This window comes from Mustela nigripes, chromosome 5 (genome assembly GCF_022355385.1).
Source record: "Mustela nigripes isolate SB6536 chromosome 5, MUSNIG.SB6536, whole genome shotgun sequence".
NCBI classification, from domain to species: domain Eukaryota; kingdom Metazoa; phylum Chordata; class Mammalia; order Carnivora; family Mustelidae; genus Mustela; species Mustela nigripes.
Window position 1 is genome coordinate 64,543,882 of NC_081561.1, and position 12,160 is coordinate 64,556,041.

A 12,160-nucleotide genomic window follows, 5' to 3' on the forward strand; every position below is an offset into this window, starting at 1 on the left:
AATACTCAACAAAATACTAGCCAATAGGATTCAACAGTACATTAAAAAGATTATTCACCACGACCAAGTGGGATTTATTCCAGGGCTGCAAGGTTGGTTCAACATCCGCAAATCAGTCAATGTGATACAACACATCAATAAAAGAAAGAACAAGAACCATATGATACTCTCAATAGATGCTGAAAAAGCATTTGACAAAGTACAACATCCCTTCCTGATCAAAACTCTTCAAAGTGTAGGGATAGAGGGCACATACCTCAATATCATCAAAGCCATCTATGAAAAACCCACCGCAAATATCATTCTCAATGGAGAAAAACTGAAAGCTTTTCCGCTAAGGTCAGGAACACGGCAGGGATGTCCATTATCACCACTGCTATTCAACATCGTACTAGAGGTCCTAGCCTCAGCAATCAGACAACAAAAGGAAATTAAAGGCATCCAAATCGGCAAAGAAGAAGTCAAATTATCACTCTTCGCAGATGATATGATACTATATGTGGAAAACCCAAAAGACTCCACTCCAAAACTGCTAGAACTTATACAGGAATTCAGTAAAGTGTCAGGATATAAAATCAATGCACAGAAATCAGTTGCATTTCTCTACACCAACAGCAAGACAGAAGAAAGAGATATTAAGGAGTCAATCCCATTTACAATTGCATCCAAAACCATAAGATACCTAGGAATAAACCTAACCAAAGAGACACAGAATCTATACTCAGAAAACTATAAAGTACTCATGAAAGAAATTGAGGAAGACACAAAGAAATGGAAAAATGTTCCATGCTCCTGGATTGGAAGAATAAATATTGTGAAAATGTCTATGCTACCTAAAGCAATCTACACATTTAATGCAATTCCTATCAAAGTACCATCCATCTTTTTCAAAGAAATGGAACAAATAATTTTAAAATTTATATGGAACCAGAAAAGACCTCGAATAGCCAAAGGGATATTGAAAAAGAAAGCCAACGTTGGTGGCATCACAATTCCGGACTTCAAGCTCTATTACAAAGCTGTCATCATCAAGACAGCATGGTACTGGCACAAAAACAGACACATAGATCAATGGAACAGAATAGAGAGCCCAGAAATAGACCCTCAACTCTATGGTCAACTAATCTTCGACAAAGCAGGAAAGAATGTCCAATGGAAAAAAGACAGCCTCTTCAATAAATGGTGCTGGGAAAATTGAACAGCCACATGCAGAAAAATGAAATTGGAGCATTTCCTTACACCACACACAAAAATAGACTCAAAATGGATGAAGGGCCTCAGTGTGAGAAAGGAATCCATCAAAATCCTTGAGGAGAACACAGGCAGCAACCTCTTTGACCTCTGCTGCAGGAACATCTTCCTAGGAACAACGCAAAAGGCAAGGGAAGCAAGGGCAAAAATGAACTATTGGGATTTCATCAAGATCAAAAGCTTTTGCACAGCAAAGGAAACAGTTAACAAAATCAAAATACAACTGACAGAATGGGAGAAGATATTTGCAAACGACATATCAGATAAAGGACTAGTGTCCAGAATCTATAAAGAACTTAGCAAACTCAACACCCAAAGAACAAATAATCCAATCAAGAAATGGGCAGAGGACATGAACAGACATTTCTGCAAAGAAGACATCCAGATGGCCAACAGACACATGAAAAAGTGCTCCATATCACTCGGCATCAGGGAAATACAAATCAAAACCACAATGAGATATCACCTCACACCAGTCAGAATGGCTAAAATCAACAAGTCAGGAAATGACAGATGCTGGCGAGGATGCGGAGAAAGGGGAACCCTCCTACACTGTTGGTGGGAATGCAAGCTGGTGCAGCCACTCTGGAAAACAGCATGGAGGTTCCTCAAAATGTTGAAAATAGAACTGCCCTATGACCCAGCAATTGCACTATTGGGTATTTACCCTAAAGATACAAACGTAGTGATCCAAAGGGGCACGTGCACCCGAATGTTTATAGCAGCAATGTCCACAATAGCCAAACTATGGAAAGAACCTAGATGTCCATCAACAGATGAATGGATCAAGAAGATGTGGTATATATACACAATGGAATACTATGCAGCCATCAAAAGAAATGAAATCTTGCCATTTGCGACAACATGGATGGAACTAGAGCGTATCATGCTTAGTGAAATAAGTCAAGCAGAGAATGACAACTATCATATGATCTCCCTGATATGAGGAAGTGGTGATGCAACATGGGAGCTTAAGTGGGTAGGAGAAGAATAAATGAAACAAGATGGGATTGGGAGGGAGACAAACCATAAGAGACTCTTAATCTCACGAAACAAACTGAGGGTTGCTGGGGGGAGGGGGCTTGGGAGAAGGGGGTGGGATTATGCACATTGGGGAGGGTATGTGCTTTGGTGAGTGCTGTGAAGTGTGTAAACCTGGTGATTCACAGACCTGTACCCCTGGGGATAAAATATATGTTTATAAAAAAATGGTATTAGCAATCATCTTACTTACATCTGGCTTAATATTTCCCCATAGAAGAGTCTATGGAAGTTTATGTTTTTCTCATTGAAAAAGAGATTATCTCATTTCAGGTATAATTCACATTACTTACCATAATCAGTAACATAAAACTCATACATGGTCTGACTAGTGCCTTTGGGTATTTCTGGTAAATCTAACTTGCTTTCATGATTTCGTAAAAAGGCTTCAAGCTTTTCTCTGCTTTCCAGTTCCAAGAGGGCTCCTAAACTCCACATTAGGCCAAACACAAATAATTTATGAAGATGTTCGACACATGAAATGCCACCTTCTTCTTTGGAGGGAATTAAACCTTCCAGTAGATTGAGAGACTGCAAATATTTGAATTACAATAAAATAAGTTTTTGTACTCAAGTTTCTGAAATAAAAACGTTTAAATGATAATAAATTTAAAAGAAGGAGGAAAATGGGGAAGAAAAATATATAGCTCTCCAGGTATTTCTTGATCACTGTCCTACCATGAATAGCATTTAGAGAAAGATCATTCTGCTTTATTTAAACAGACTGCATGGACTAGCAGAAAAGATGCCAAAATGGGAATCTGAGGATGTGGTTTCTACCCCACACTCATGCCAACCTCACTGAGCCTCGGTCTCCTGATCTGAAAAACAAATGTCCTAAACTAGATGTTTTCTTTTCTTCTTTCCTTCCTTCCTTTCTTCCTTCACTTTTTTTTTTTTTTAAGATTACATGTTTTCTAAGGTAGTTTCTGCATCTAAAGTTTAGTTACCCCAAATTTTCTACAACAGAGATTGCATTTCTTTTTCACTCGTGGCAGGGGTCAGCAAATTGTGGCCCCTGGGGTCCGCCACCTGTTTTGCAAATCAAGTTTCACGGAGACACAGTCACACTCACTCGTGTAAGCACTGTGTCTGGCTGCCTTTGCAATAGAGCAGCAGATGTGAGTGGCTGAGACAGACAGTTGTGCAAACATTTGCCGAAATGTTTGCTACCCGCTCATTTAAGGAAAAGTGTGCCAACTCCCATTTGGCATCAGAAAGAAATGTATCTACAGTAAGACATCCTCAGTCTTGCAAAATAAAATTAATTCAAGATAAGATTTTTCATTTATATTATGCATTTAAAGTCATTACTAAATAATTCATTGATTTGGGCCCTTATGTATTACTTCTTATCTACCCGCCCTCACTGACTGGCGTCCTTTATTAACTTAGAGAAAACCAAAGTACCAGAACGGATCATGAAAGATCATTTATACCCTGGAAGCAGGGGAGCCCCTCATAATCTATAATTAGGTTCTGATTTTTTCCAAAGAATATTAAGGCAAACTGAGTACGAGAGGAAAACATGCATACAATGCTAGAAATGACTTGGAAAATTGTTTAAAGCTTTTCCCTATCTTATATACTCTAAATTTGCAATGCTGAGATTGCCATTCACATTTTCTTGCTGGTCTTCAGCTCTCCTTTGTACTTTTCGGGAGGACTGCCTGCTTTATTTACTCAGTCTAGTGTCATTATTGGGTGCACTTCCTGGGAAGGTTACTAAGCTTGCCAGTGGGAGAGATCATTCACTCCTCTTCCCCTGCCAACACCCACTCTGGGGAGAGAAAAATCATAAAACAGATGGCAGTAAAATCATGAATGAACTCTTCCAAAATCTTTCACAGGAATCAAACTTTGCTGGGGCCTTCACAGCCATATCACAGAAGTATTTCTATGGATTGCAAGAATTTTCTATTTCAGATGCCTCTAAACTGCGAGGGGGTACTGGGGAAGGACATCTCCAACCTAAAAAATGAATGTACACAAACAGTCTTACCTGCATGATATAGTTGCATTCCAGGAGCTGCATTTTGGGATTGAGGTTTAGTTTCATATACGTATATATGTCTTCGAATATTTTATTGTACAGACCAAGGAACACAGTCGCCTCCTGCGCACTGCGCTTCTTCAGCCAAGCCTGTGGCAAAGAAACAGAACCTCCGTTTGCCAAGGAGGCGACACCCGAGAGGATGCTGAGCGCGCACGCACCGGCCTCCTGTCCCCACCTGCAGTATGGCCTTCCAGCTGAGCGCGGAGCTGCTGATATAGACCATGCCCATGCGGGAAACCGTGGCCGGAGAAGCGTTCTCAATATTGTGCACCTCGAACAAGAGCTTACAATTGGGGGCCATGGGGATGCGGTCTCCGTTGGCTAGTGTGAGGGTTTTATTGTCATCGAGCACAGAATTTAAGTTCTCGATCCAAATGGCATCCACGGGGCCATCTAAAATGAGGAAAATGTTTTCACCTGCGAATAATTAAAAGGCGAAAAATCATTTTTCACGTACCAAAAATTGAACGTGCCATTTAACTTTGAAGAGGTGGGGCTTGCGGGGGGAGGTTCACAAAGGAAAGCGGATGGGTACCTTTTTTAGCTTTTAATGTTTTTCTCCACAGTGTAGAAAAAATCCCATCTGTCCAGTCATTAGTAGCGGTGTCCAGTCTGCCAAACATCTGAGGCGCAGTAATCGCTTTGGGATTCATTCTCATTTCTCTGTGAGGCCTCCCACACTCAGTTAATGCCTTCATCAGGATTGTTATGACAGTTGTCTTCCCAGAACCACTGGGCCCCAGAGTCATCAAACCATGACGGACCAGGGATGTCTCGTACAACTGCGCAGTGAGGCAATCAATTGAAAAATGTAACTAATGAGTCTCTTGCTGATAGTCACAGAAGCAGCGTGCTGAAATTTAAACAGCTTTAAATGGGTTCTTATTAAAGCAACTAGTTCACGATTTAAAAGATGAAAAAATGCAAAAAAAAAAAAAAAGGAAAAAAAGGAAAAGAAGAAGTGTCTAGTTTGCTTTGCTAGATGTGGATAGCAAATTAGTGCCACAGTATAAAATAGTGATAAGTGATAAAATTATGATAATATGGAGCTTGAATTCCATTTTGGAAGTAATTAATTCAGGAGCGATCTCTCTCTCTCTCTCTCTCTTTCCTTCTCAAACTACTCTTCTTTGTGGTTTTGGGGGTTTGTGCATAGGTTTTTTTCCTGGCACAAGCTTTCCCTGCATTCAATGTGATGACGCCGCCCCCTGGTGGTGGAAAGCGGCAACACAAACCATCACAACGAAGACCAGCTTGAGATTGAGGATTCCCCTGCAAGTGATTTGCTCCGGCAGAAACTGGTAAGGGAATGGGGGACACAGGACAGGAGAGAGAAGTCAGGCAGGGTGTGATTGAGAACAAAATCCTGTAGAGGGAAACCTTAACACTGATCCTGCGGGACATTCTGGAATGTTCCACCTGGAAGAAGGGGAGGTTGACTTTCCTACTCCATCATCCAATAGTCTTTAACTAAGGAGAGTTTGGTTTGGGAGTGGGTGGGAAATAAATTTTAGGTACCACCTGCTGTTTGTGCCTGCCAACCAAATGACCCCAGTCGTCCTGAAGGGAAAAGTGAATGTGGGCTATTAAAAGCAGGGAAGAGGCACATAGTTAGGGTAGAAGAGATTCAAGAAGACAAGCTAAGAACTGGACAATATCTGTTAGAACATCCTCTCTATTGTTTTCTTGATGAAAATAAGAAGGCAAAAGCTCACAGCTGATCAGAGGCAGAATTTAAGTTACTCTCCTAATCTTTTAGAGAGAAATGTATTACTGCTGTAACCCATAGTTTAAACGCAGCAGAGACTCATTCCACCACATTGTATTCAAGAGTAACACTACTGACACTGAGTAACACCACCATATTCTGCTCCCCTACCCACTGGGATGACTACAACTTTAGTACTCAATATACTGTATGCATATCACATAGAAAATTTTGGAAAACTTTCCCAGAAATTAAAAACAAGGGTTTAATGGTTTTCCAACCCATGGATGATGAAAAATGTCTAAGCTGTTCCTCATATCCTTCCCTGTGAAAATTGGACTTACACTTCTTATAATCTGGCAAGAACAGTAAGTTAAAATAAGAATCGTTGTTTTTCAAAAAGCAGTGTTTAACCCTCTCCACAATTTCGGCTCTCTCATTTTGAAATCTGGAAAATACCCCTGAAACATCAGGCCCATAGAGATTTAATCCTGCCTCTCCTCCAACCCTTCTTGACTCTGCTGATAAACTGTAGGGTGTTGTCACAAGGATGAAACGTGATGGACAAAAAGACACCAAGAGACACAGGCAAGAGATGCAAATCTTAGGGGAGGTGAACTTGCCCACACACAGACCAGAAGCACCGTATCATTCTCAGATTCCCTGGGCTCCAAGCCCATGAAGGCACCCAGCTACGGGGATCCTGCCAGCCGGACACAAGCAGCCAGCAGGGTCATTCCATCTCCCCAGCTTTTTATAACCTACAATCCCCTCCCAACTGTCCTTGAGATTCTGGTTACCACCTAACCTTCTCCCCAGGCATAGCTATCCTCAGTAAATTATCGCCTGCTGATTGCAAGGTGGAGGCCAGGAGAATCCCCACTCTCTCTCGGACCCACCTATCCTGGCAAGCGTCCTCTGCTTGCCAGGATGTGTTTTAATTTACCTTCAACATCCACATTAGGTAAGACAAATCTCCTGAGTTCTTCTCTTCAACTGGCCCATTTTTAAACAACACATGCTTATCACTACCCTGATAAGAGATTAAAATGTCTTTACCTGCACAAGTTTGAGATTCCAGGGTGGGTGGTTAATCAAACCTTCTATCTGAACCTGGTTGGCTACAGCAGCCTGCAGCTCCACGTGGGTACTACTGTCCAGCTGTAATCCTGGAAACAGGTCATTGATTAAGCTGAGGAACAGGGGTTCATCTTCGTCAACCTAAGATGGCAGAGAATGAATACATGCTTCTTCAGTCCACAAGTAATTATGGGCCAGCTGGGAAGATCATAGCACTAATCACTGGATGCCCAAAAAATCATGGACTACTTCTCCTGACCAGAATTGCATCCTCTAGAACCGACTCCCAAACACCCCCACCAAATCCACACTCCCTAGACCATGGTAGCCAGAGCCCTTCGGCATTCAACATATTCTACAATCTACTGCTTCAAGGTTTGATCTCATTACTTGACCGTCTACGAATGCTGTGCTTCCCACCAACAGCTGTAGGTGTTCACTTAAAAACCAACCCCACGAAAATAGAATATTAATATTTCATTGAAATTAGGAAAACAGCTATAACCCTACCTGCCTGGCTCATCCAACACAGACTGGAAAACTCCATCAGAGCAGTGTCTGGCCTTCCTTGGAAGCCAAAGTTTTGAGTAAATGGACCCTCATCCTCATTTGCTCTGTCTTTAATACCTACCTCACCCCATTCCCAACTGCTGACCCCTTTTGATTTCTCCTTATTGTCTGGGACTCCTCTGATGCCTTCTGGAATTCCTGTCTACCAGTTTCGAGAATACTATTACCAAGGGAGGTGCAGTGAGGTGTACTGGAAGGGGCAGGGGACTTGGCATCAGAAAGTCTCCTGGATCTTTGTTCCAGTTTCTCAACGGACCATGATAGTGGGTGAGTCTTCCAGACTTGGTTTCCTCATAAGTAAAAAGGGAATAAATACACTCGCCATTGGTGTCTCCGTGAGTGGCTGGGAGGTGCAAACAAGACAGTACCCCTGAGAAAGCTTTGTAATACTAAGGAACTACATGGAGGTCAGCTGTTAGCTTCCATAACTAGAACGGGAGCTTCCTGAGAATCATGTCTTCCTCAACCTCATACTCCCAGGGCACAGACACAATATGTAACCCACATGAGCCCTTGAATAAACACCACGTGAATCTGTCCTTCAGCTAGTTCAAGGCAGCTGGCTATAATCGTGACAAGCATGAAAGCAGTAAGATAACTATGACATCTTCATAGCGAACTTCCAATGAGCTTTTGGAAAGTAGAAATGGTTTTGATGTCTTGGGAGATACATAGATAGCTAAAATAGGCTTAGACATATTCTGAGAAAGCAAAAGTTCCCGTGGTTCTCTGTGAACCCAAAAAACAGGGATTTTCATGTTTAGAGTTCATGTTACATCATGTAATGGTAGAAGGCTGGATTGAAATATGAGGGCCAGAGTCCACCGATGAAGCCTATTTTATTATTCACAGCTGGTAAGAGGATGCATTTCCGCCCATGTTGGGCATACAAGGTCATGGGCTTTTTGCCTTCTGGAAACATGCAGGTAGCTTCACCTATCCATTGTCCCTGTAGCCATTAATGCTCGCAGCTCAACCCAAGCCAACCCCCACATATGAGCTAAGGAGGGAAAAACCCAAATGACACTATGGAAGGAGAAGGGAATTCGGAGAATACCAGCTTGGAAAGGTTCATGTCTCTCAGTCCTCTCATGACAGTGCTTAGCTCACTGTCTTCTGGTCTGGCTCTTTTTTGAGCTCCAAGTGTCCTCAATACAGATAGAATATTTCTCAACCCAAAGTCGTAATGGACCTAAGATGGGGGGAGAAAAGGTTGTTTCATTGAACTAAATGTAGACTCACACCATTTACACACAGGTAGATTTTTTTTAAAAAATGTTATGTTTGTCACCGTACAGTACATCATTAGTGTTTGATGTAGTGTTCCATGATTCATTGTTTGCATATAACACCCAGTGTTCCATGTAATATGTGCCCTCCTAAATACCCATCCCCCCAACCCCCTCCTCTCGGAAACCCTCAGTTTATTTCCCAGAGTCCATATTCTGGTATGTACACAGTGCTGTTCTGAGGGACTGAGCTGCAAAGTTCTATTAGCTCCAGTCTCTCACCTTTCTTGATTGCAAAATGACCATTCCATTGTGAAGTTCATACTTTATTATTTTTTTAAGATTTTATTTATTTGAGAGAGAGAGAAAGAGCAAGCGCAAGGAGGGGGAAGGGGCAGAGGGAGAAGAAGTAGGCTCCCTGCTGAGTAGGGAGCCTGATGTGGGGCTGGATCCCAGGACCCTGGGATCATGACCTGAACCGAAGACAGACAATGGAGCCACCCACGTGCCCCATGGGAAGTTCACAGTTTAAATATAATTTGAGAATAATACAGTCTGATATGGTCCATACAGCAAACAGATTTAAATGAGTAACCAACAGGTTAAACACTCTGTAATTCCATTTCTGTAATATTCTTGGAATAATAAAATTATAGACATGAAGGAAAGATCAGGGTTGCCAGGGGTTAGGGATCTGGAAGAAAGGTAGGTGTAGCTATGAAGGGGTAGTGTGAGGAAACCTTGCAGTGACAGAACAGTCCTGTATGTTGATTGTGGTAGAGGTTACATGAATCTGCACATGTGACATAACTACACAGTACCGCACACACACACACACACACACAAAGTACATGTACAGCTGGCAAGCTCTTAACAAACTGTGTGAATTGTACTAATGTGGGTTCTCTGGTTTTGTTGTTATTGTACATTGTACAATGTACATTGTACATTTTGTTATTTGTCATTGTAGTTACAAAATGTTAACACTGGGACCCTGGGTGGCTTAATCAGTTAAGTGGCTGCTTTCCGCTCAGGTCAAGATCCCAGGGTCCCAGGATTGAGTCCCGTGTGGGGCTCCCCACTCAGTGGGGAAGTTGGCTTTTCCCTCTGCCCTTCTCTTCCTGTTAATTTTTTTTCTCTTTCTCTCTCATTCAAATAAATAAGTGAAATATTTAAATTAAAAGTCAACATTGCAGGAAGCATGGTATACAGGACCTCCTGTATATTTCTTTGCAACTTTCTTGAGACTTCATAGTAATTTCAAACTAAAAAAGGTTTGAAAACTACACACATGGATAAATTAATTATAAATATATTTTTAAAAGAGTTTTTTTTTTTAACTCACTGATTAACATTTATCAAGATAAAATTGCAAAGTAAAAAAATCAAGTTCTGCAGCTGGGGAAAAAACAGATTCACAAAGTTACCTGTTTGGTAAGTTGCTCTTCACAGAGTTTGTAAAGAACATAAAACTTTTGAGCCAAGATAACATTTTCAAGAAAACCACAGCTTGCAAGTTTAACTCGCATAATGATCTGAAAATTAAGATTGTGAGATTTTTTTCAACATTAGTGAAAAATAAGTAAAGAACATAAATTATACTATGTTTTTAAAACCTGGTGCTTACCTGTCTGTCTGGAACCATCATAGCAACAGTTCTAAACTGAATTTTTAAGTTTTCTGGTAGTTCCTGGCGCCCAGCATATCCAGGGTTCTAAAAATTAAAATTGTTTTAAAATATTGATATAATTTTCACTTCATGAATACAAATACATTCAAAATCCTAGTTCATATTCTAAGGTTGTATTGAAAAACATTAGATTCACAATACACCCCTCCTTTCTCAAAAATATGTATTGAACCATCCATATTTTTTAATGTCATATCACTCCCTGCTACATATTTCCATTTTCATTATACTAACAAAGTGATACACACACACACCACTTTATGTAGCAAAATTAAGCATCCATGTATCTGTTGGTTAAGAAAATAGAAAAGAAAGATGCATAAATACCAGGATCATTATGGTCTAAAATAGGTCATTGAAAGAGAGAGAAAACTCAAGATTTTATACTGATCATTACATAGGTAATTCTTTGTTTTATCTCTTCCATTATTCTCTGCAGTCAGAATGATAAACTTCTCTGGCTGACCGTTTAAAAAAAAAAAAAACACACAGGGATGAGGGGAAATAAAGACGGGAATGATGGGAAAAATAGTAGAAAGGACAAAAGTAGACGTGGAAAGAAAGCTAAGGACTCACAAGTACCAATAGGTTGAGGATAGGCAAGATCCAAAAGCTCCAAGGGAGAGGTTTGGGGTTCAAAGATTAGTAAGGCAAAAAGGGGTCAGTTATTTTTGGAAACCTTCAGTCCCTGAGCATTTCTTGGGCACTGTCCACTGTCCAGACATCTTGCTCAGTGCTGAGAATACAGCAGTGGCTGGTTGCCTCCCATTGCTCTTTCTTTTCTGTTTTCTCAGTCACAGGACCCCAGCTGCAAACTGGTGTATCACCACCCAGAATAAAAACTACAATTCCCAGCCTGCATTGCAGCTGGTGTGATTAAATCTGATACCACGAGGGACGCCTGGGTGGCTTAGTTGGTTAAGCGGCTGGGCTGCCTTCGGCTCAGGTCATGATCCCAGCATCCTGGGTTCGAGTCCCACATCAGGCTCCTTGCTCAGGAGGGAGCCTGCTTCTCCCTCTGCCTCTGGCTGTCACTCTGCCTGCCTGTGCTCCCTTGCTCTCTCTCCCTCTCTCTCTGACAAATAAATAAATAAAATCTTTAAAAAAAATTTGACACTGATGAGGGAGCAGGAGGCTGGATGAGGACAAAGCAAAAGCTGGCGCCTTGCACCCCCCCTTCACCCGCTCCCCTCCATATGTGTGGCATTCCTCAGGCACCCCTGACCACCATAAAACGATAAATAGTTAACTTGCAGGGATCGCAATCCTGCAGAACAGGAATCTCCCTTGCTCTACAAGATGTCCTAGAGACCTAAACAGGGAGGTTACCTTATCAACAGCACAAATTTCCAGAGGCAAATAACTCTTGGTTCCTGAAGCCCTAATGTCCCCCTCCCACCATAAACTGGAAGAGACTGGGGTAGAAGGGAATGTAAATGATAGCCAGATCATAATGCCCCACCAAGAATCCCCCATTATCTTGATGTTAGTGCTTGACCTAAAGACGACATTAATCAAGCCATAATGGCAAAGAC

The 12,160-nt window shown here is 41.5% G+C and overlaps 1 protein-coding gene across 1 annotated transcript in view; it reads right to left on the reverse strand.

Moving 5' to 3' along the window:
* Positions 1-12,160, reverse strand: part of DNAH8 (dynein axonemal heavy chain 8) — a 367,659-nt gene that overhangs the window by 176,918 nt on the left and 178,581 nt on the right. The window contains exons 46-53 of the mRNA XM_059400544.1: positions 10,563-10,649; positions 10,363-10,470; positions 8,764-8,898; positions 7,116-7,277; positions 4,884-5,130; positions 4,524-4,765; positions 4,295-4,435; positions 2,586-2,823 (exon numbers count right to left, since the gene is read on the reverse strand). Of these exons, the coding sequence (XP_059256527.1) occupies positions 2,586-2,823; positions 4,295-4,435; positions 4,524-4,765; positions 4,884-5,130; positions 7,116-7,277; positions 8,764-8,898; positions 10,363-10,470; positions 10,563-10,649 (1,360 nt within the window). The remainder of the gene's footprint in view (positions 1-2,585; positions 2,824-4,294; positions 4,436-4,523; positions 4,766-4,883; positions 5,131-7,115; positions 7,278-8,763; positions 8,899-10,362; positions 10,471-10,562; positions 10,650-12,160) is intronic.